General features: G+C 57.9%; 7 protein-coding genes across 7 annotated transcripts; 4 read left to right on the plus strand and 3 right to left on the minus strand.

Moving 5' to 3' along the window:
* Positions 1 to 455: 455 nt before the first annotated feature.
* BJ171DRAFT_150438 (uncharacterized protein) lies at positions 456 to 1,422 on the plus strand. The gene has a single exon (XM_053105781.1). The coding sequence runs from the start codon at positions 565 to 567 to the stop codon at positions 1,288 to 1,290; it is 726 nt and encodes a 241-aa protein (XP_052965439.1). The 5' UTR covers positions 456 to 564; the 3' UTR covers positions 1,291 to 1,422.
* Positions 1,423 to 2,888, minus strand: BJ171DRAFT_150439 (tRNA-guanine(15) transglycosylase-like protein). The gene has a single exon (XM_053105782.1). The coding sequence runs from the start codon at positions 2,815 to 2,817 to the stop codon at positions 1,555 to 1,557; it is 1,263 nt and encodes a 420-aa protein (XP_052965440.1). The 5' UTR covers positions 2,818 to 2,888; the 3' UTR covers positions 1,423 to 1,554.
* Positions 2,889 to 3,234: 346 nt separating this feature from the next.
* On the plus strand, positions 3,235 to 5,933 carry BJ171DRAFT_583194 (IPP transferase-domain-containing protein; the record flags this gene model as incomplete). Its single annotated transcript, XM_053114235.1, has 9 exons — positions 3,235 to 3,492; positions 3,603 to 3,903; positions 3,983 to 4,110; positions 4,197 to 4,273; positions 4,482 to 4,566; positions 4,725 to 4,821; positions 4,948 to 5,208; positions 5,379 to 5,432; positions 5,572 to 5,933. 9 exons carry the CDS (start codon positions 3,235 to 3,237, stop codon positions 5,931 to 5,933), a joined length of 1,623 nt encoding a protein of 540 aa, XP_052965441.1.
* Positions 5,934 to 6,251: 318 nt separating this feature from the next.
* BJ171DRAFT_425555 (Sucrase/ferredoxin-like-domain-containing protein) lies at positions 6,252 to 7,439 on the plus strand (the record flags this gene model as incomplete). The annotated part of the gene is made up of 2 exons (XM_053107727.1): positions 6,252 to 6,906; positions 7,204 to 7,439. 2 exons carry the CDS (start codon positions 6,252 to 6,254, stop codon positions 7,437 to 7,439), a joined length of 891 nt encoding a protein of 296 aa, XP_052965442.1.
* Positions 7,440 to 7,611: 172 nt separating this feature from the next.
* Positions 7,612 to 8,523, plus strand: BJ171DRAFT_600210 (putative deoxyribonuclease TATDN3-like protein; the record flags this gene model as incomplete). Its single annotated transcript, XM_053114993.1, has 1 exon — positions 7,612 to 8,523. The coding sequence occupies exon 1, from the start codon at positions 7,660 to 7,662 to the stop codon at positions 8,521 to 8,523; it is 864 nt and encodes a 287-aa protein (XP_052965443.1). The 5' UTR covers positions 7,612 to 7,659.
* A 24-nt stretch (positions 8,524 to 8,547) lies between these two features.
* Positions 8,548 to 11,228, minus strand: BJ171DRAFT_510503 (uncharacterized protein). Its single transcript, XM_053111498.1, has 9 exons — positions 10,598 to 11,228; positions 10,326 to 10,431; positions 10,197 to 10,201; positions 10,010 to 10,036; positions 9,636 to 9,835; positions 9,482 to 9,499; positions 9,116 to 9,320; positions 8,977 to 9,016; positions 8,548 to 8,843 (listed from the first exon to the last, which is right to left on the minus strand). The coding sequence occupies exons 1-9, from the start codon at positions 11,165 to 11,167 to the stop codon at positions 8,626 to 8,628; spliced, it is 1,389 nt and encodes a 462-aa protein (XP_052965444.1). The 5' UTR covers positions 11,168 to 11,228; the 3' UTR covers positions 8,548 to 8,625.
* A 237-nt stretch (positions 11,229 to 11,465) lies between these two features.
* Positions 11,466 to 16,496, minus strand: BJ171DRAFT_562286 (uncharacterized protein). The gene is made up of 10 exons (XM_053113260.1): positions 16,239 to 16,496; positions 16,061 to 16,112; positions 15,910 to 15,938; positions 15,695 to 15,706; positions 15,480 to 15,564; positions 15,174 to 15,354; positions 14,778 to 14,964; positions 14,614 to 14,679; positions 14,388 to 14,501; positions 11,466 to 13,862 (listed from the first exon to the last, which is right to left on the minus strand). Exons 1-10 carry the CDS (start codon positions 16,371 to 16,373, stop codon positions 11,520 to 11,522), a joined length of 3,204 nt encoding a protein of 1,067 aa, XP_052965445.1. The 5' UTR covers positions 16,374 to 16,496; the 3' UTR covers positions 11,466 to 11,519.
* Positions 16,497 to 16,697: the final 201 nt, after the last annotated feature.

Genomic DNA, 16,697 nt, shown 5'->3' on the forward strand with positions numbered 1-16,697 from the left:
CAACTTGAAAAGCACACTCTGCCAGTGTATGCGCGTATCGAACTGGACAGATGCGTCCGATGACACCTATGGTTGAACGGACGTCTCGCCCCCGATATCTCCTGGACGTCACTTTTCATGATCTCCACTTCTGCTTCATTATCTTTTGCTCCCCCCCCCACTTTTACTTTACTTCTTTTTGGGCCTGCAAGGGTTGGTTTTCTTTCTTTCTTTCTTTCTTTCTTTCTTTCTTCTTCTTTGTTGTGTCGCTTCGAGCCAGGATGAGACGGTCTACCATTCGATTTGCATTCCGAAACACCTTCGTTATCATCCCACGATCATCATCATCATTATCACTGCTCTGCATATTAGTGTATCTGTCTTCCTTTTATGTGTCCATGCCCTGCTTGTCACCATCCGGAAGGATGATCCTTCCCTCTGCCGATGCTAGGTCTGCATTCATACCCGCCTCTGTTTCCCTCCTTCTCTCCCTCCCCCCCGACATGGAAATTCCTCGTTTGACGGAGGTGTGCCGATTCACCTTTTATTTATCGAGCGTGCACTCATGCCACTGCCGCCGCAGACATGTGCACACGCCCGCTTTTTACCATCCAGAGCGCGGCTCATCATGTTCAAGCATCGGCATCTGGATGCCCGTGTTGGTGCACAAGTCTGCGTCTGGCAAGTCAGTCGCCCAGCTTCTCAAGACCGACCACCCTTGTCGACACACACCCTTGGATTCCCCAATGCATATGGCACCGTTCTCGGCCTCCCTCTACATTACTTTTGGCGACAGGTGGCCCTTTTGCCTGTCTAACCTTGCATTCGTGGCTGCCACGGTGCCCACCTCCTTCCCGTTGCTCGGCCTTGATCTTGGCCTTGATCTTGGCCTTGATCTTGGCCTTGATCTTGGCCTTGATCTTGGCCTTGATCTTGGGCTGCCTTCTGTCTCTAATTTATTCGGGCGGTGGTTTCTTTCAACCCTTGACCTTGTCTGCCTTTACCGCCGCCGCCGCCGCCCCCTTTACCCTGCACTCCAAGCTAGACGCCATCGAGCCCTTTGGCAAGATGTTGCCCCCCATAGACGCTTTTGTTCTCTCGCTTTTCCTACTTCTTTCTTCGCCTTGTCGTCAGTTGCTACGTTCCTGTTATCGGCGACGCCTTTGTCATCTCAACACTCTCCTTGTACCCCCTCGACCTTTTTCATTCTTCGCCTTGGCTTCATGTTTACGACCTTTGCGATCTGCGTTTGCCATACTTTCAGTGCCGTCAAGCGTTCCATCCCGCACTTTCCGCCACCGGCAGACATAATGTCTGGCTCGCTCCGTCCTTTGAGTACATGGCACCCACTGGTGCTGCATTTGCCGCGATGCCCTCCTTGGTCTTGTATCTGGACCACAGGCCATTTCTCCTGTGTATGTGAGCGGCGCTGCGATTGGATATGAAATACAGACAGACTCCCTTCCTCAAGATCGCGAGAGTGGACAGGACTCTGGGAGTCGTCTATTGTGTCTCAGATCGAAGCACACACTCTTGCACCCATACATACATGCAAGCGCGCGAGTCCGCCGCAGATCAGGACTTGTGCTCAAACTGCGAGAGATACTCGCCCAGAGTCCCGTCCTGGATCGCTGCCCGGACCTTGCTGAAAAAGTGGTTAAACTGCCACAGGTTGTGCGAGTTCAGGAGGGCATGCGGCAGCATATCCTTGACCTTGAACAAGTGATTGATGTACGCCCGATGGTACGGCCGGGTGCAGACGGGGCATCCGCAGTTCGAGACCATGACGGTCTGATCGTGGACCCATTTTTGCGGATCGGACTTCATATCCATGGTCTCGGGCGTGTTCTCGGAGAGCCGGAGGGCGATTCCGTCCTCGGCAAGCTTGCAGACCCAGTTGCTGTCAAAGAGATCAACGCCCTCGCGGATGCCGACCAGGAGTTGCTCGAGCGACGAGACGCCGTAGCAGATCCGGGGCTTGGTCTCGGTCAGATGGCCGATCGTCTGGCGCAGACTCTGCTGGAAGGTCGGGAGGTCCGTGCGAGCCAAGAACGGCAGCACGTAGCCCGAAAGGTCGTTGTCAAAGAGCTGGATCGTCTTGGATGCTGCGCGGGCTCGTTCGTCCATGTCGCTGCCGCCATCGACGACGCCAAAGATGCACAGGCTCGCTGCGGCCAGGCTCTTGGCCTTTTCCTTGATCACCATGTCGAGATAGCCCAGGTTGCGGTCGACCTTGCTCTTGGTGCGCGTGCCCGGCTGCTCGGCCTCAAAGTCAAAGAGACTCACGAGAATGTCAGGCTTGAGGACCGTTGCAGCCTGGATGTAGTCCTTGGGCGAGACCTTGTAGTTCACGCCGCCGATGCGGCCAAAGATGAACTTGTTCCGGATCGAGCCCACACGCTCGGAACAGGCCCCAATGTCGGCCAGGTCGGCAATGAGGATCGGGTTGATCGAGTTCTTCTCGTCAAGGGCCATGTACGAGGCGAGTGAGTCGAAGCGGTTCGAGAAGCGGGACACCCGGGCCGGGTCGAAGCTGATCACTGGTGGCCGCGGGAAGCCCGGCGAGAACATGGGCAGAAAGTCCTCCATGGCCACCGTCATGCCGATCGAGTCGGGCTGCGTGGGCTGGCCCGACTCGGAGGCGCCCACGGCCGAGGCAGCCGAGCCTGCGATCTGGAGTGCAGGCAGATGGGTGTTGATCAAGTGCGGGACGGCTCCGAGGCGGTTGTAGTAGAGCAGCGCCGGTGTCGCAAGCGAAGCACCCGACGATGTCTGCAGGCGGCCGACCCGGACCGAGTGCTTTGATGTGGTGGTGGCGACAAACTCGATGTGCGACATGTGCAGCGGCTCGACGGGCGTGGAATCAGGACTGGTCTGGGATACGATCAGGGAGATGGCCCAGGTGCTGATCAGGGCGATGAGTCGAAGATCTGGAAGGCGATCCAGCGAGAGCCCGCCGAGAGCGTGCCGAGAGCATGCCGAGAGCGTGCCGAGAGCACGCCGAGAGCGTCGGAGCTTTTGCGTTTCGGCTCGGCCAGATCGCGGCTCTGATGCTCTCTCTTCGTCTGCCTCCTCGCTCGGCCCGACATCCAAGCTCGCTGCATGCGCCTGAACCTGCTGGCCGCTCGGGCATCTCGAACCTGCATCGCAACTGCACCCAGACGCCTTGGTCCAACACAGACGCTCGCCCTCCATCGACCTGCGTCCTCGGCCGGCCCTCGTCCGATCCGCTTGTTCCCGATCTGCTCGACCCACATGTCTCAAAAGCCGCCGATCGTCGTCATCGTTGGAACAACAGGCGTCGGCAAGACGTTGCTGTCCCTCCAACTGGCCGAGCGGCTCAACGGCGAGGTCATCAGTGCCGACTCGATGCAGGTTTACAAGGGCCTGGACGTCATCACCAACAAGGCCACCCAGTCGGAGCGGTCGCAGGTGCCCCACCACATCATCGATTTCTTGGACCCTCTCGAGGAGTATTCTGTCGGCGATTTCGAGAGGGACGCCCTCGAAGCTGTAAGTGCAGCACCACAAGCTTACCCAGCGATTCGCTTGAGCTGCTCTTGTCGTTGCCATGACCCCGTCGGTTCTCACTGGCGCAAATCCGTCACCGCTATCGGCCCCAGATCGAAGCAATCCATGCCCGCGACAAGGTGCCTATTATTGTCGGTGGAACCAACTATTACATTCAGTCGCTGCTCTGGAATCGCTCACTGGTTGGCTCAGACTCGTCGCTGACCTCCGAGGGCATCACCACTGAGATTGGCAAACTAGTCCCGCATGCCTCGATCGACAAAGCGCTCTTGAAGCAGGTGGCAGCTGCGATTGCGGCTCTGGAGCCCAAGGGAAAGCGACTCGTATACCCCGACGATGAAGAGCTTCCAAAGGATGTTGATGGATACAAAGTGTTGCAGACCGTCGACCCCTGTGAGTGGCAAAAGGAATGGCCGCAGCGCTGGCATCGACAGCGTCCCAAGATGCAAGGGTGTCTGTTTCGGAACAATAGCGCTTACAGCCAACCGTTTCTGGTATATCTGCTGTGGGGCAAATCGAACGACGTCGGCATCGGTGCTGGAAGTGATGGCCCAGCGATGGCACCAAAACGATACCCGCAAGATCCTGCGGAGCCTCGAGGTACACACCGCACTCTGTTCGGGAGATGGACTGCTGCTGAGTGCATGTGTCGATGTCAAGTACGGCTCACCAGCGGACACTGCCAGGTTTACTATACCACAGGCAAACGACACAGTGACATCATCATTGCACAGAACAGCGACGACAGCGGACGCAGTCTGCGGTAAGCGATTTGGACCGACAGGCCTTTCAGGCATTGTGGATGTGCACTGAAGATCCCCAAATGAGCGACTGCCCCCCCCCACCGGATCTTGTCGGCGTGTGTCTGCAGGCTGTATATGAATTCCGCCACAATTGGGTCGATATCCGAGCCAACAACGCATGATCACCGACCCGCTCATTGTTCCGCCGGTCTAATCTTGTTCGTGTAGATTTCGCGCGTGCGTATTCTGGATCTACGGCGAGCATGAGCAGCTGGCGCCTCGGCTGGATGATCGTGTCGACGAGATGATCAAGGTTCGATCGACTTGGCTGAGTACACGCATCGCCCGGGCTGGACGAGCACATGATGGCAGCGGTGCTGACAGAGATCGATTCCACACCCTGGCTCGCACCGAGCGCCTCTAACCATGCACACCAAACATTGTGTCGGGGACGGACTCGCTCCTATCCAGCTAGGACTGTTTGACGAGCTGAACACGCTGTTCGGGCTTGCCCAGCAGAAGTTGGGCGGCAAAGTCGACTATTCGCGCGGGATATTCCAGGCAATAGGTATGCACCATGCGCCGTTGTGCAAGATCGTGAATTCAGTGCATGGTTGAGCTCCGTTGCTGCATGGGCCATGAGGATGGGGCGGCCCAGTTCTGGCATCTGACTGTGTCATAATCTGGGATCCAGGATATAAGGAATTCGATCCCTATCTCACAGCACTACACTGCGACCCACCGGAGGAGCCGCACGAGCTCGAACGACTCAAGACCAAAGGGATCGTGGAAATGAAACAAGCCACTCGACGCTATGCTCGCAAGCAAATCACCTGGATCAAGAACAAACTTGCGCCTGTGTGCTTGAAGGAAATGGCGTTCCGGGATTCAACCGAGGCGTCTGGACAGGCCGCGGAAGCCACAGACATGGCATTCTATATCCTCGACGGCAGCGGTGCGTATTTCGCCATCCCAGAGCTCCGTTAGTCCAGAGCAGCACACAGCCTCTCCCAATACTGGGGCACCTCGATCGAAATGCTGCCACTCTTGCTGATTGGTCCTTTGCTTTCCCGCGCCACCGCATCGCTCAAATCGACTCTCCACATGGATTTCTTGGGAACGCAGATTTGAAGGAGTGGCCAAGGAGCGTCGGCGATAAGGGCCTGTCGCTTTGCGATGGTGCGTATGATGACGCTTGTTTGGGATGGGGACTCGATCGCCTCAACGCCAGGGATGCGCACTGATTGGCCCTGAATTCCGGCCACTCCTCGGGCCCCGATCTGGAAATACTTTTCTGACAATCAAACTTCTCTCTCAGACTTTATCAACAAGAACGTCGCGCACGATCCGGCCAAACAGAGCCCGACAGCGCTGGCCGTGATCGCAACGCTGCCGCAGCAGACGGCGGAACTCTCGGGCTGGACAAAGCGGAGCTGCCCGCTCTGTCTCGACAGCAACAACGAGCCCAGGGTGTTCAACGGACCGAAGGAGTGGGATGTGCACATCCACAGCCGCAACCACAAGCGCAACGTCGGGCTTGCGAGAGAGCGTGGGGACGACGACGATGTGCAGGCCGTGATGGGACAGCCGATGCGGAAACGTGGCGGATCGCCTGTGGAGGACGCAAGTGCTGCGTCGACGGCGCCGAAACGAGGTCGATCCGACGCCGATGCCCAATAGACGCCCCAAATGATCCCGGCGACCAGCTGGCTCTCCTATCGCTGCCGTGTCCGGCTTGACCACCGCTCGCCTGGGATCTTGCCATCACCACTCACGATGTTCCCACGGCGCGGTGGCGCAGATCATGGCAGCGACGGCCTGTGATTGGCTGGCCGGCCCGGCGCCAAGCCCTGGGCCACCAGCCGTGGGGGAAATCCAACGACGATATCAACGATCTCGCCGTCCCGACCGTCGCAACGGAGCCTGCGTTCGCCCCTGACTCTCGATCTGACGGATCTTGTCTTCTTCTCGATCTGCCGAATCCCATCTGCCGCCGCCATGTCCAGCAGTGTCCAAGTCGCCATCGCAGCCGAGCCCGAGTTCACCACCGATCCCTGTCTGACTTGCGATCTGCCATGCCGGCTCCATCCCCAGCTGCCCGAATCGCTCGCCAAAACCATCTCGGATGAGCCTATGGATGGCTCGGTCAAGCCCTACAAGCGCCACATTCTTATTCGGACGGGCAAGGGCACCCAGTGGGAGGAGCGGCTCGAGGAGGTGCCTGATCATTTGGCCACCCTCATCCAAGACGCCATCAACGCTCACCGCGACTCGATCGGATACCGCACCATCGTCACGGCCGTCGAGGAATCGGACGACTGGCATCCGGAAGGCACCGAAGGCACCGACATGATCGTCTTGCCGGACATGCTGCGTGTCTCCGACATCACCACTGGAAACGTTCACGCCATCACAACCGAGCTCTTCAAGCCCACGCCGGCCGAGGAAGGCAGCGAGAATGCTGCCGTGCAGCATCTGCAGGCCAAGACGAAGCCCTTGACCCACAAGGCCGTCGTTCTGGTGTGTGTGCACAAGAAGCGAGACAAGCGCTGTGGTGTTGCTGGTCCCATGCTCATCCAAGAATTCCAGCGAGTCCTGGCCTCCGAGGGTCTCACCGACGATGTCCTGGTTCTCGGCGCCAGCCACTTTGGAGGTAAGGACGATACGCCGTTTCCTCGATGCTCTGGCCCAAGCCTCCAAGTCTGCAATCTCCACAGCGAGAACGTTGAGTCGCGGAGGTAGCAGCGTTGTCATCGCCATCGCTGTCTCAGGAGAAATCGAAGCGGTAGTCGAAGCCTTTGGCGCAACATCAACCACAGCCTCCACCGTGAACGCCGCTTGGATCTGAGCAACCAAACTGTTGCTGCGAGGACAGCCCGTTACTTTGATCGGCTCTGAATCGATCAAATGACATCGTGCTGACGCCCAAAACTCACATCTATACTTGCAGGACACAAGTTTGCCGGCAACATCATCATCTACCAGAACGGAACCGGCATCTGGTATGGCCGCGTGAACACCTGCCATGTGCAGAACATTGTCGACAAGACCATCAAGGAGGGCAAGGTCTTCAAGGAGCTGTGGAGGGGACAGATCAACGGCACCGATGCTCGGAAGCAACAGGGCTGGCTTGGATATGGCGTCGGCGTCCTCAAGAACACAATCGGCGGCATCTTCAAGTCCTGAATGGCATTGCTGGCACCCAGACAAATAGCATCGCTGGCACCGGGCAAGCTGTCAGCTTGCCGTCCAATAAATTGCGTCTGTGAGATCCGGTGCCGTCGTCCAGCAATGGGTGCATCGACTGAAGTGCGCGAGCGCCCCCGTTTCCTCGGCTGCATTGATCTCCTCTGCGCCAGAAAGGCCCGCTCGTCTCCACCCCTGCCGTCGATCTTTCGCCTCCAGTATGGATCCATTGGCTCTGCCCCTCGTCGATTGCCATGCGCACCTCTACCCGCCCAACTTCGAGAGTGACGAAATCGATGCGATCGTGCTGCAGGCCGAGCGCGACCAAGTCTCGGCCATCGTTGTTGTCCCAGAGTTCCCGGACGACATCCAGACCGTGCAGATGCTGGCCAAGAAGAACGCCGTGATCCACGCTGCAGTCGGACTCCATCCTGTCCAGAAGGGCCCGCTGCCGACGCTCACCGAAACCCCAATCGCACCGCATCAGCCGCGATCCATCCAGCTGTCCGAGTTTGCGTTTCTGGAGGCCCTCGACTTTTCGGCGCTATCGAGGGTCGTCTGCATCGGCGAGTGTGGCCTGGACTACTCGCCCCACATCTTGAACACCCTCCTTCCGATCGCATCGGTCGAGCAGCAGAAAGAGGTCCAGGCGGCAGTCTTCCAGAAGCACATTGATTTGGCAAAGTCGCAGTCGCTGCCCCTCAACATCCACTCGCGGTCTGCGGGTCACTATGCTGTCGACATGGTCATCCAGAACAACGTCGCTGCGTCGTCGCTGCTGCATGCCTTTGACGGCAAGCCGTCGCATGCGCTGCAAGCATGCTCGCACGGCGCCTTCTTTTCGGTCGCTCCCATCGTCGTTCGCTCGCCGCATCTGCAGAAGCTGGTCAAGGAGCTGCCGCTGACCAACCTGGTGCTCGAGACGGATGCACCGGCCCTCGGCCCAGAGAAGGGCGTCCCCAACCATCCGTCCAATCTGGCTCTGGCCGCCTGTGAGATTGCCAAAATCAAGGGTATCCCTGTCGCCCAGGTCGCCCAGATCACCACCGAGAACGCCCACAGGCTGTTCCGGATGGAGAAATAGACGACATCGGCTCAGAGCAATATCTGTTGTGGAAACGCACAACCTTGCTATTGGACACTGAAGGAAGGCCGCTTGGTTCGTTACAGAGGGCAGCGACTCGACTCATATAATGCGACGGGAGAGGAGGGCAGCAGCGAGCAATGCCACCATGAAATGCGCCACCGTGCTCGAGAATGTTGTGCTCCTGGAATGGCTGGCTGCGGCGGGACTGGAGACGACCGATGCGCTGGACGGATCGTTGAGATAGCTCCACATGGCAACGAAAGCCTGGGTCGTATCCTCGCCAACGGAACGAATGAACGACGGAGGTAGCAGGAAACCTGAGGGCATTCCAGGCCAGACCGCCAGTGAATGCAAATTGCCAGCGTGAGCACAGCCATGGGGCCCGATGATCGTCGAGGCGTCGTGCGGTTACAACAAGACATGCTGTGTTTCGGTGCATGCACGACGTACCGTAGGTTCCTTGGTCGGGCAGCTCGACAGTCAGGGAGTACTAAAGTTCGATTGCGATGGTTAGCTCACCAGAGATACACTTGACTGCAGGAGGGGGGAGTCTCGATCCACACATATCATATGGCGCGGTGAGCCATACCTTGATATTGCCGCTCACATAGCCATAGTCCAACAGCGTGCCTGAGGCCTGGTAGATGGTGTTGCAGGTAGGTCCGTACTGATAGTACGTCTTGCTTCGGTTAGCGATGATGCTTGTGGCAATGATGCTCGCATTTTGAAGAAGTGGACCTTCAGGGATTGTCCTGTTGCAGTAAGCTCCGTAGGGATACATCCAGAGCTGGCTACTGCAGATGCATAAGAAAAATCGAGGCACAGATGTAGAGTCATGTCAGAACCAATGCCATCGAGCAAGATTGATGCGGCAGTCACTGGGATGCTGCACCACTCAATCGCTGCCGACAGGTCTCAAAGCGAGGCTGGTGTGGACGGTGCTAGCGTAACTTACTACGAGTGGAAATCCATCCTATGTGAAGATCGAGGAGAGCCATGTACAGAGTATCCATTAGCAAGCGAACTTGGTGTGGGCAAAACGGTACAAGCGGAGCGCTCTTTGAACGCTCATATGACGGGAGACGATGCTGGGACGGCCCTCAACTCACAGGCCAAAAGGATTTGGCAGACCACTGATAAACGTCTTGAGCAACTGTGTCTCAGTGGCGGATGCGGCTGACGGACCCGAGTAGTCCTCGTCACAGGGACTGATGCCATGACCAGGCTGATCCCAGGCAGTGTCAAAGTTGCGATTCAGATCGGTGCCGATGCAAGAGGAGCCGTTGTTTGGCTCAAGGTTTTTGCGCCACTGCAGGCCAACGGACGTTGTCGTTCGAATCAAGCCAGGATCATTAGTATTGGGCAAGACAGCCGACACTATCCCCGGTGGCACGCGAAGTTGATGTCGACTCCAAGCAGGAATCTCACTCGAATCAAATGGCCGCGGGTTGATGCAAGGGCACGGAATAATCGAGCATCGTACCATTCTATCAACCGTTCGTGTGTAGTTCTGGGGAGTGCCCGGGGAATATTAGCAGTCAGCTACAAGTCGCCAATACCAGTTGACGATGCTAACGGCTTTGGCTCAGGGCACTGGGGCTTGTCGGCCAAGGAGCAAGTCGGGACGTTCTCTTTCGAATCACACGGTCCGATGGCATAGTCGTACTTACATATCCTGTCCATGAAACAGAGCCGGTGTGAGCAATGACAACAGGGACGATGTGGTGGATGAGCACGCAGGCAGTCATGAAACAAAAGCTCCGGTCATGAAACAAAAGCTCCAGGCGATGCGCTCTCACCATCGACATTGAGGGTTGGGATCACAAAGAACTTGAACTGAGAACGAAGCGTCGCTGCAAGGCCATCGTCCAGCACCAGAGAGCTGGTGATGTAGGCGGTCGTGGACTGGGGAACATTGTGATTGATGTTGTTAGCCCATGAAAGGGACCTGGAAGGGACGAAGCCAGCCCCACTCCTCCCAGACCAAAGTTGGGGACAACCACAGAGTCGAACAGGGAGTCCCACATCGTGTACTATTCGCTTGGGTGCTGAGGCATGCCGGCAATCGTACGTGCGATATCCACTCCCGGGCATGGATGCCTCCTTGATAGAAGATGCTGCGCGAGCCCGAGCCGAAGGAGAATGCATAGATGGGTGTTCCCAGATACGAGAGGCCGATGCTTGTCTTCTGGAGGTTGGGAAGCGATTCATAGTAGGCAATGATGTCGGAGTAGCTCTGATAGTTGTCAAAGAACGACGAGTTGCGCCAAGTGCTGGCTGTTGGGACCGATGCATTCGTGGCTGCCGCAAAGATCCGAGGAACCGGCGCCAAATTGTCCTCCTGCAGGACGGCTTGGACATTGGGGATGTAGACGGTATTGTCGATCTGCGACAGAATCGACAAGGGCTCTGCCCGAACCGGCAGCTGCACATCGACGGCTCCAATGCCGATGGAGTGGCTCCACAGCGCCGTGTGCAGGTCGTTGTGCCGACTCTGGAGGAACGAGCGAAGAAGGGTGGCGTCGCTCTCGTTCTGGATGTTGAAGCGGACGACCGAGTCCAGGGAATAGTCCGGCACGGCGTCGGCACGGGGCAGCAGGCAAGCAGAGACTGCGAGCAGCGCAAGGGCGGCCGGCAGCATGGTAGTGATGGCAGCGCTCGCAGCGATGGCGGCGTTGGCACGATAGGAGGGCAGATGGTTGGTGAAGACGAACAGCCTCAAGCAGGACGGCAATGCCGACTGGAAACCCAGCAGACAGACAAACCGGGAAGGACGCGACGCGGTGGGGCCGCACAGCCACGCGGCCGTGTGTCACATCGCGATCCAAACAGTGTGGCGGTGCGGGCAGGATCCCGAAAGCCAAGCGAAAGCCAGGCGAAAGGCAGGCGAAAGCCAGGTGAAAGCCGATTTGGCATCGACAGCGCACAAGTATGGAAAACACTCCTATTGATATGCCGCCGGCGCCAGTGCAGTTTCCGCGTGCAGGGCTGCTTTACAGCGGGAGCTGCTGCAGGAATCCCTCCGTCGTTCCCACGACAATGTTGCTGAGATCCCGCGGGAATCTCACGCACATGATGCCCATGTTGAAGACCCGGATTTGCCGGACCTGCGTAAAGTCCAGCGTCCGGAAGATCAGGACGTTGTTGTCGAACGAGCCCGTGGCAAAGTACTCGGCATCGCTTGAAAACGACACCGTGCAAGCCCACGACGGCGCCAGCGAGACGTGGTGCAGCTCCTTGCCCGTAAGGTAATCCGTCAGCCGCACGGTCATGTCCCGCGACGTCGACAGCAGCAGGTTGGCTCGGTGCAGGGCGAGGTCCAGAATGTAGTCACGGTGGTTCTCAAAGACTCGCGTGTGCGTGATGGAGCGCGAGTTCAGAATGATCCGCATGTCCCACAGGTAGATCTTCTTGTCGAGCCCGCCGCTGGCAATGTACCGGGCATCGAGCGAAAATCGCACGACCTTGACCCACTTTTGGTGCTTCTTGATCGTCGCCAGACAGTCTCCCGTGTTGAAATCCCAGATCCGGATGGTGCAGTCGGCCGATCCGGAGCAAATGTAGCGGCTATCGAAGCTGACGTCGCTCGAGTTGATGGCATCGCTGTGGCCACTCAGGGTCTTTTCACAAGAGGCTGACTGCGAGTTCCAGACCTTGACGGTGCGGTCATACGACGACGACACGATAAAGGCGTCGTCCTTGGTGAAGTGGACATCCGTGACAATCGACTTGTGTCCGACGTACTGCGACAGACAGGTGTGTGGCGGGCGCAGGTCGTTGATCCGGATGATGCAGTCGTATCCACCCGTCAGCCAGATCGAAGGATCGAACTGGGAAAACTGAGCGCACTTGGTACCCTCCTTATGGGCCACAAGAAAGTTTGGAAACAGGTGGATGTCGGTGCCCATGAAGAGCTCGTGCAGCAGCGTGAACTTCTTGTATAGCTTGCGGATGCGGAACCGCGGCACCCGCCCGTCGGCGGCCCGGAGCTCCAAGATGGCCCGGATCTTGTTTTTCAGGCTGGAAAGTTCGTGCAGCTCAGCCAGGGTCAAGCCATCGGGTAGCTCGCGATGCAGCAGAATCCACACCGTCTTGAGGGTATTGGAGACAAAGTCCGAGCAAAGCTCCTGGGCGAGCCCAGAGAATTTGGCGTATCTATCTCTGTCGCCCAGCAGCTCGGCAAAGCCCAGGATGACAATGACATTGGTGATGCACAGCAGCGTATAGTCGGTCGAGTGGTCGACCTCGACGTAGACGTGGTTGATGTCGCGCTGGACGGCCTTCTTGACATCCTCCTGGTCAGGTTTGCGCATAAGGCCAAGTCCCGGCTTGCTGGCGAGCGAAAAGCCGCCTGTCTTGGTGTCCAGGCTTATGTTTTTCTGCTCAAAGAGCTCGGCAGAGCCTTCGTTGGATGAGTGCTTGGCCTCACCCGGGGTCGTTATCGGACGCCCCGTGGACGGCCGGGTATGGTCTTCTCCGCTTGAAACCCGCGGGCTCCCGGCAATCCGGCCCTCCTCAGGCTGCATCATGGCTTGCTTGCCCAACTGGGGATCCTGGAGAGCGTCGAGATCCGAGTCGCGGCGATGCGGGGACTTGACCTTGCGTTCCTTGGGCTTGCTTTCGAGTTTGGTCGTGCGCCGAACAACCATTCCCTTCTTGCGGGTCGACTTGATGACCTCGTCGAACCCGTCCTGGTCCATCATGCCCTCCTCGCCATCGGAGGCAGTCTTCTCCGCGTCGTTTTCGCCCTCGTCTGAGGACGGGTTGTTGCGTTGCCAGATCTTCTCGACGTCCTGGCTGCCCGGGGTGGTTGGGTCAGTCGCCAAGGCAAAGTTGCCGGTCAGGGTCTTGAGGCCAGAGCCGACGCGCGGGATCTCTTCCTCAATGTCGAGGTAGTACTTCTTCAGCGCTCGTCGGGAGAGGCCCAAGAGCGTCTCGAACGTCTTGATGATGCGCTCGCACTCTGCCCGCTCGGTGGAGTCGTTCATGTCAATGTCGCGGGGCATCCGCTTCATTCTCAGGCTTGCATCCTTTTTGCCCTTCCCGAGGCCGCCGTCGTCGGCGAAATTATTCGACAAAAGATCACCCGAGCCAAAGAGGATGCCATTGCTTTCGGAGTTGGCTTCCTCACTGACGTTCCAGCCGTAAAACCAGTCGCATAGCTGGTGGTATGCAGAGCGGTAGTCTGCGGACTCGAGATCGCGAAGATGAAAGTACTGAATCGCCGTGTCGAGGGACGACGAGCTCAGCGGATCGAACGATCGGAAGAGATGCTGCAGGAAGGGCACCTTGAGTTTGTGGCCGAGGACCATGAGGTCCTCCAGGGTTTTGAGGCACTCCATTTATATGGCAGTCGAGGCAATGCTACTTGCAGGAGCAGAGTCGAGCGTGTGGCGGACGGGAGCAGTGTGATGAGCAGCCAAAGCGCCCCGATTGCAAGTGCGGCACAAGGTTGGTTAGAATCAGCCGCAGCGCATTGCAACCCATAGAATCGGCGAGCGGAATCGCCATCGGAGAACGAGCGAGCACTCAAAGGCGCACATACAGCGGCAAAAGTTCTATAAGCTTGGCTGCCCAAGGCTGTATTGACGAGGTGATCGCGACGCGAGAATGGGTGCAGACAAAGCACCGGACATAGATGAAGAGGGAGGGAAGGCGAGGGAGGGGAAGGGAAGGGAAGGAATCGTTGATTTGGCGCTTGTCGGATTCTGATTATTTTTGGCGCGCAGTTTGGGAATAGTCAGCCATATCGCCGGATGGAAGGATGGCCCGACACGGCGATGGGGGCGCGGAATGGCGATGAGCATGGGCGCCGGTCAGTAGTTGAGCATGTAATTCAGGATATCAGATGGGGTAATGACCCTGGTTGGGATGGCGCCGTCCTTGAGGAAGAAAATGTGATTGCGGACGTTCACGACCATGGACCGCAGCAGGTTGCGGAGCGACATGCTGAACTCGCCACAGATTTCGCTCTCCTGGAAAGCGCGCAGCCGGATCGTGCTTAGAAATGGAGGCGATGGCTCTGCAGGCAGCGATGCAGGCAGCGATGCAAGTCTCCAGGAATGCGAGCAAGCGGTGCGAGCATACATAGTGTTTCTTCACAAACGCTTTGGCATTCAAATGCATGTCTTGTAGATCGTCCTCGGTAAGGAACTGTAATCAAGGCGCCTCAGTCCCGGTTCCATGATGCAGGGTGTGCCGATCAGACAAGCACCGCATGAATCGCCAGAATGCAGCGCCACCGAATATACCTTGACCGACTTGAGACTGAGACTGCCTGTCATCGCCTGGTTGATGTTGATGATGGGCAGCGCCGTGAAGCCACTCCGAATCATTTCCTGGTACGCCTCTGTAAGCGTTGCGTCCTCCTGCAGGCAGTGAACCGGCGAGGTTCCGTAAAACTTGAGCCTCGTCAGCGGTTCGTCGGGGCTCGGGTGTCTGCCGAAATGGCACACTTGGTTAGTCTACGCTTGGGATGAACACGGGGGCGATCGGATCTCACTCCGACAGCATGAGCTTCACTCCGGCAGCATGAGCTCCACCCGGTAGCATGCGTCCCACCCGGCAGCATCGAGCCCCCGACGCTGCAGCTGACCAGTCGCTGCGGCTGCCTCGCGGACACTGCCAGCCAGAGGAAGCTGACTTACAGGGTATCCAGATTCAGCAGCATGAACTCGACAATATTCATCTGCGAGATTATGTGCAGCAGCTCGCCGTCAGAGTCCACCAGGGCGAGCCGATGGCTCTTGTTGTTCTGCAGCATGGGAATGACGGCGCGGATGGTTGTTCGCTCGTGGACGGTGATGGTTGGATTCCGACCCGAATAATCTTTTGTCCAGAGCGGCCGTGTCCAAGACAGCAAAGGCATTGTGGTGAGCTGGCTATTCGGCCTCAGAGTCGAGACCATCGATCCAGTTGCGTCGCCCAGCACAGCTGATCCAGCCGCTACATACTCGCCAGCTTGCTGCATGGGACATTGAGGATCCTGTTCTTTTGCTTCTGGAGCTCGTCAGCCGACAGGCCGTGTGCGCACTCAAGCTGGAGGTGTGCCAAAGCAGCATGAGTCAGATATGCTCAACCAACAGCCAGCGGCATCACTCGTCTATGAGACGCATCCGGGCCGCCTCACTGACAAGCCAGCGGTGCACTTGGATGCGACTCAACCCACCAGATACTTGCACTAGATCCCGGAGGGTGCCGGGGGGTAGAGCGGAGGGCAAACGAGCGGGTGAGTGGGTGGAACTCGCCGACTTCTCCCTTGCCAAAGTGAGAATCAGGCGTGGCCGACCTGACCATTATACATCCGCATGGAGCATTATGAAGACAGAGGCTGTGCAGATCCAATCAGTTCCAAGCAGATCCCATACTGCGAAACACACTTACGATATCGACGATATCTACAAGCTGGAACTCTGGTGGGAGAAGGGAGTCGATGCGGCCGGGTAAGCTCACAGGTTGGAACACAGTGTCGCCTCGGAGGAGCAGAGACGAAGGCTTCCACCACAGAGCAGCGAGACAGGTGCAACGGACTTGCCATTGTTGGGCCAGCATATAGGCGCCGAGGATATGTTCTTGCTGCGAAATTTCTGAGCAAACAGCAGGCATGAGACCCGAGACGTGCTTGAGCCAATCCATTCGCATCGACAGAGTCACACCGGAGGCCGCCGGGACATGCGTGCATCGGGCAGGACGGTGCAAGTGGCCAGGCTCACCCGCAAGCAGCTCAGAAGGGTGTCGCTCGGCAGTAGACGGACGAGCGGCTTGTTGAGAGGGAGCACCTCGGCGATGGTGCGTCCAAGGAGATGCTCCCGGACTTCAGGGGTGAAGTAGCTCTGTGTGCCGCCCATCTTGGCGCTGCGAGGGAGGCTGGTGGCGGTGGTGATGCCGATACGGGTTTGCTGGGTGGGCTGCGACGATGCCCGGCGATGGCGGCAGCTGGGTGGGAGGACCAGCAGGCCGTCGAGATGAAGTCGAACCAGCCAAGACCCGGGGCCAACACGCGGCACAAACAACAGCGCGAGCACCTAGTGCCTGGCATGGTCGCCACAAACCCCGGCATCGTTCTTTGCTGCTTTGACGAGCGCTGTCGATCGTATTCTGAAACGAGACACCTTCACACGCAGATGGCTTGTGGATCGGTTGATGTTGACCGATCTGGCTGGACGGCTTTG

The sequence above is a fragment of the Polychytrium aggregatum genome (genome assembly GCF_025602895.1).
Source record: "Polychytrium aggregatum strain JEL109 chromosome Unknown BJ171scaffold_25, whole genome shotgun sequence".
NCBI classification, from domain to species: Eukaryota; Fungi; Chytridiomycota; class Chytridiomycetes; order Polychytriales; genus Polychytrium; species Polychytrium aggregatum.

Coding starts and splice junctions, on each gene's coding strand:
- BJ171DRAFT_150438 (XM_053105781.1), top strand. CDS start 565: ATGTGCACACGCCCGCTTTTTACCATCCAGAGCGCGGCTCATCATGTT.
- BJ171DRAFT_150439 (XM_053105782.1), bottom strand. CDS start 2,817: ATGTCGCACATCGAGTTTGTCGCCACCACCACATCAAAGCACTCGGTC.
- BJ171DRAFT_510503 (XM_053111498.1), bottom strand. CDS start 11,167: ATGCTGCCGGCCGCCCTTGCGCTGCTCGCAGTCTCTGCTTGCCTGCTG. Junction 9,836..10,009: donor CACGAACGGTTGATAGAATG/GTACGATGCTCG, acceptor GTTGGCCTGCAG/TGGCGCAAAAACCTTGAGCC. Junction 9,017..9,115: donor ATGTGAGCGGCAATATCAAG/GTATGGCTCACC, acceptor ATCGAACTTTAG/TACTCCCTGACTGTCGAGCT.
- BJ171DRAFT_562286 (XM_053113260.1), bottom strand. CDS start 16,373: ATGGGCGGCACACAGAGCTACTTCACCCCTGAAGTCCGGGAGCATCTC. Junction 14,502..14,613: donor CGTTTGTGAAGAAACACTAT/GTATGCTCGCAC, acceptor CGCGCTTTCCAG/GAGAGCGAAATCTGTGGCGA. Junction 13,863..14,387: donor ACGGCGCCATCCCAACCAGG/GTCATTACCCCA, acceptor ATATAAATGGAG/TGCCTCAAAACCCTGGAGGA.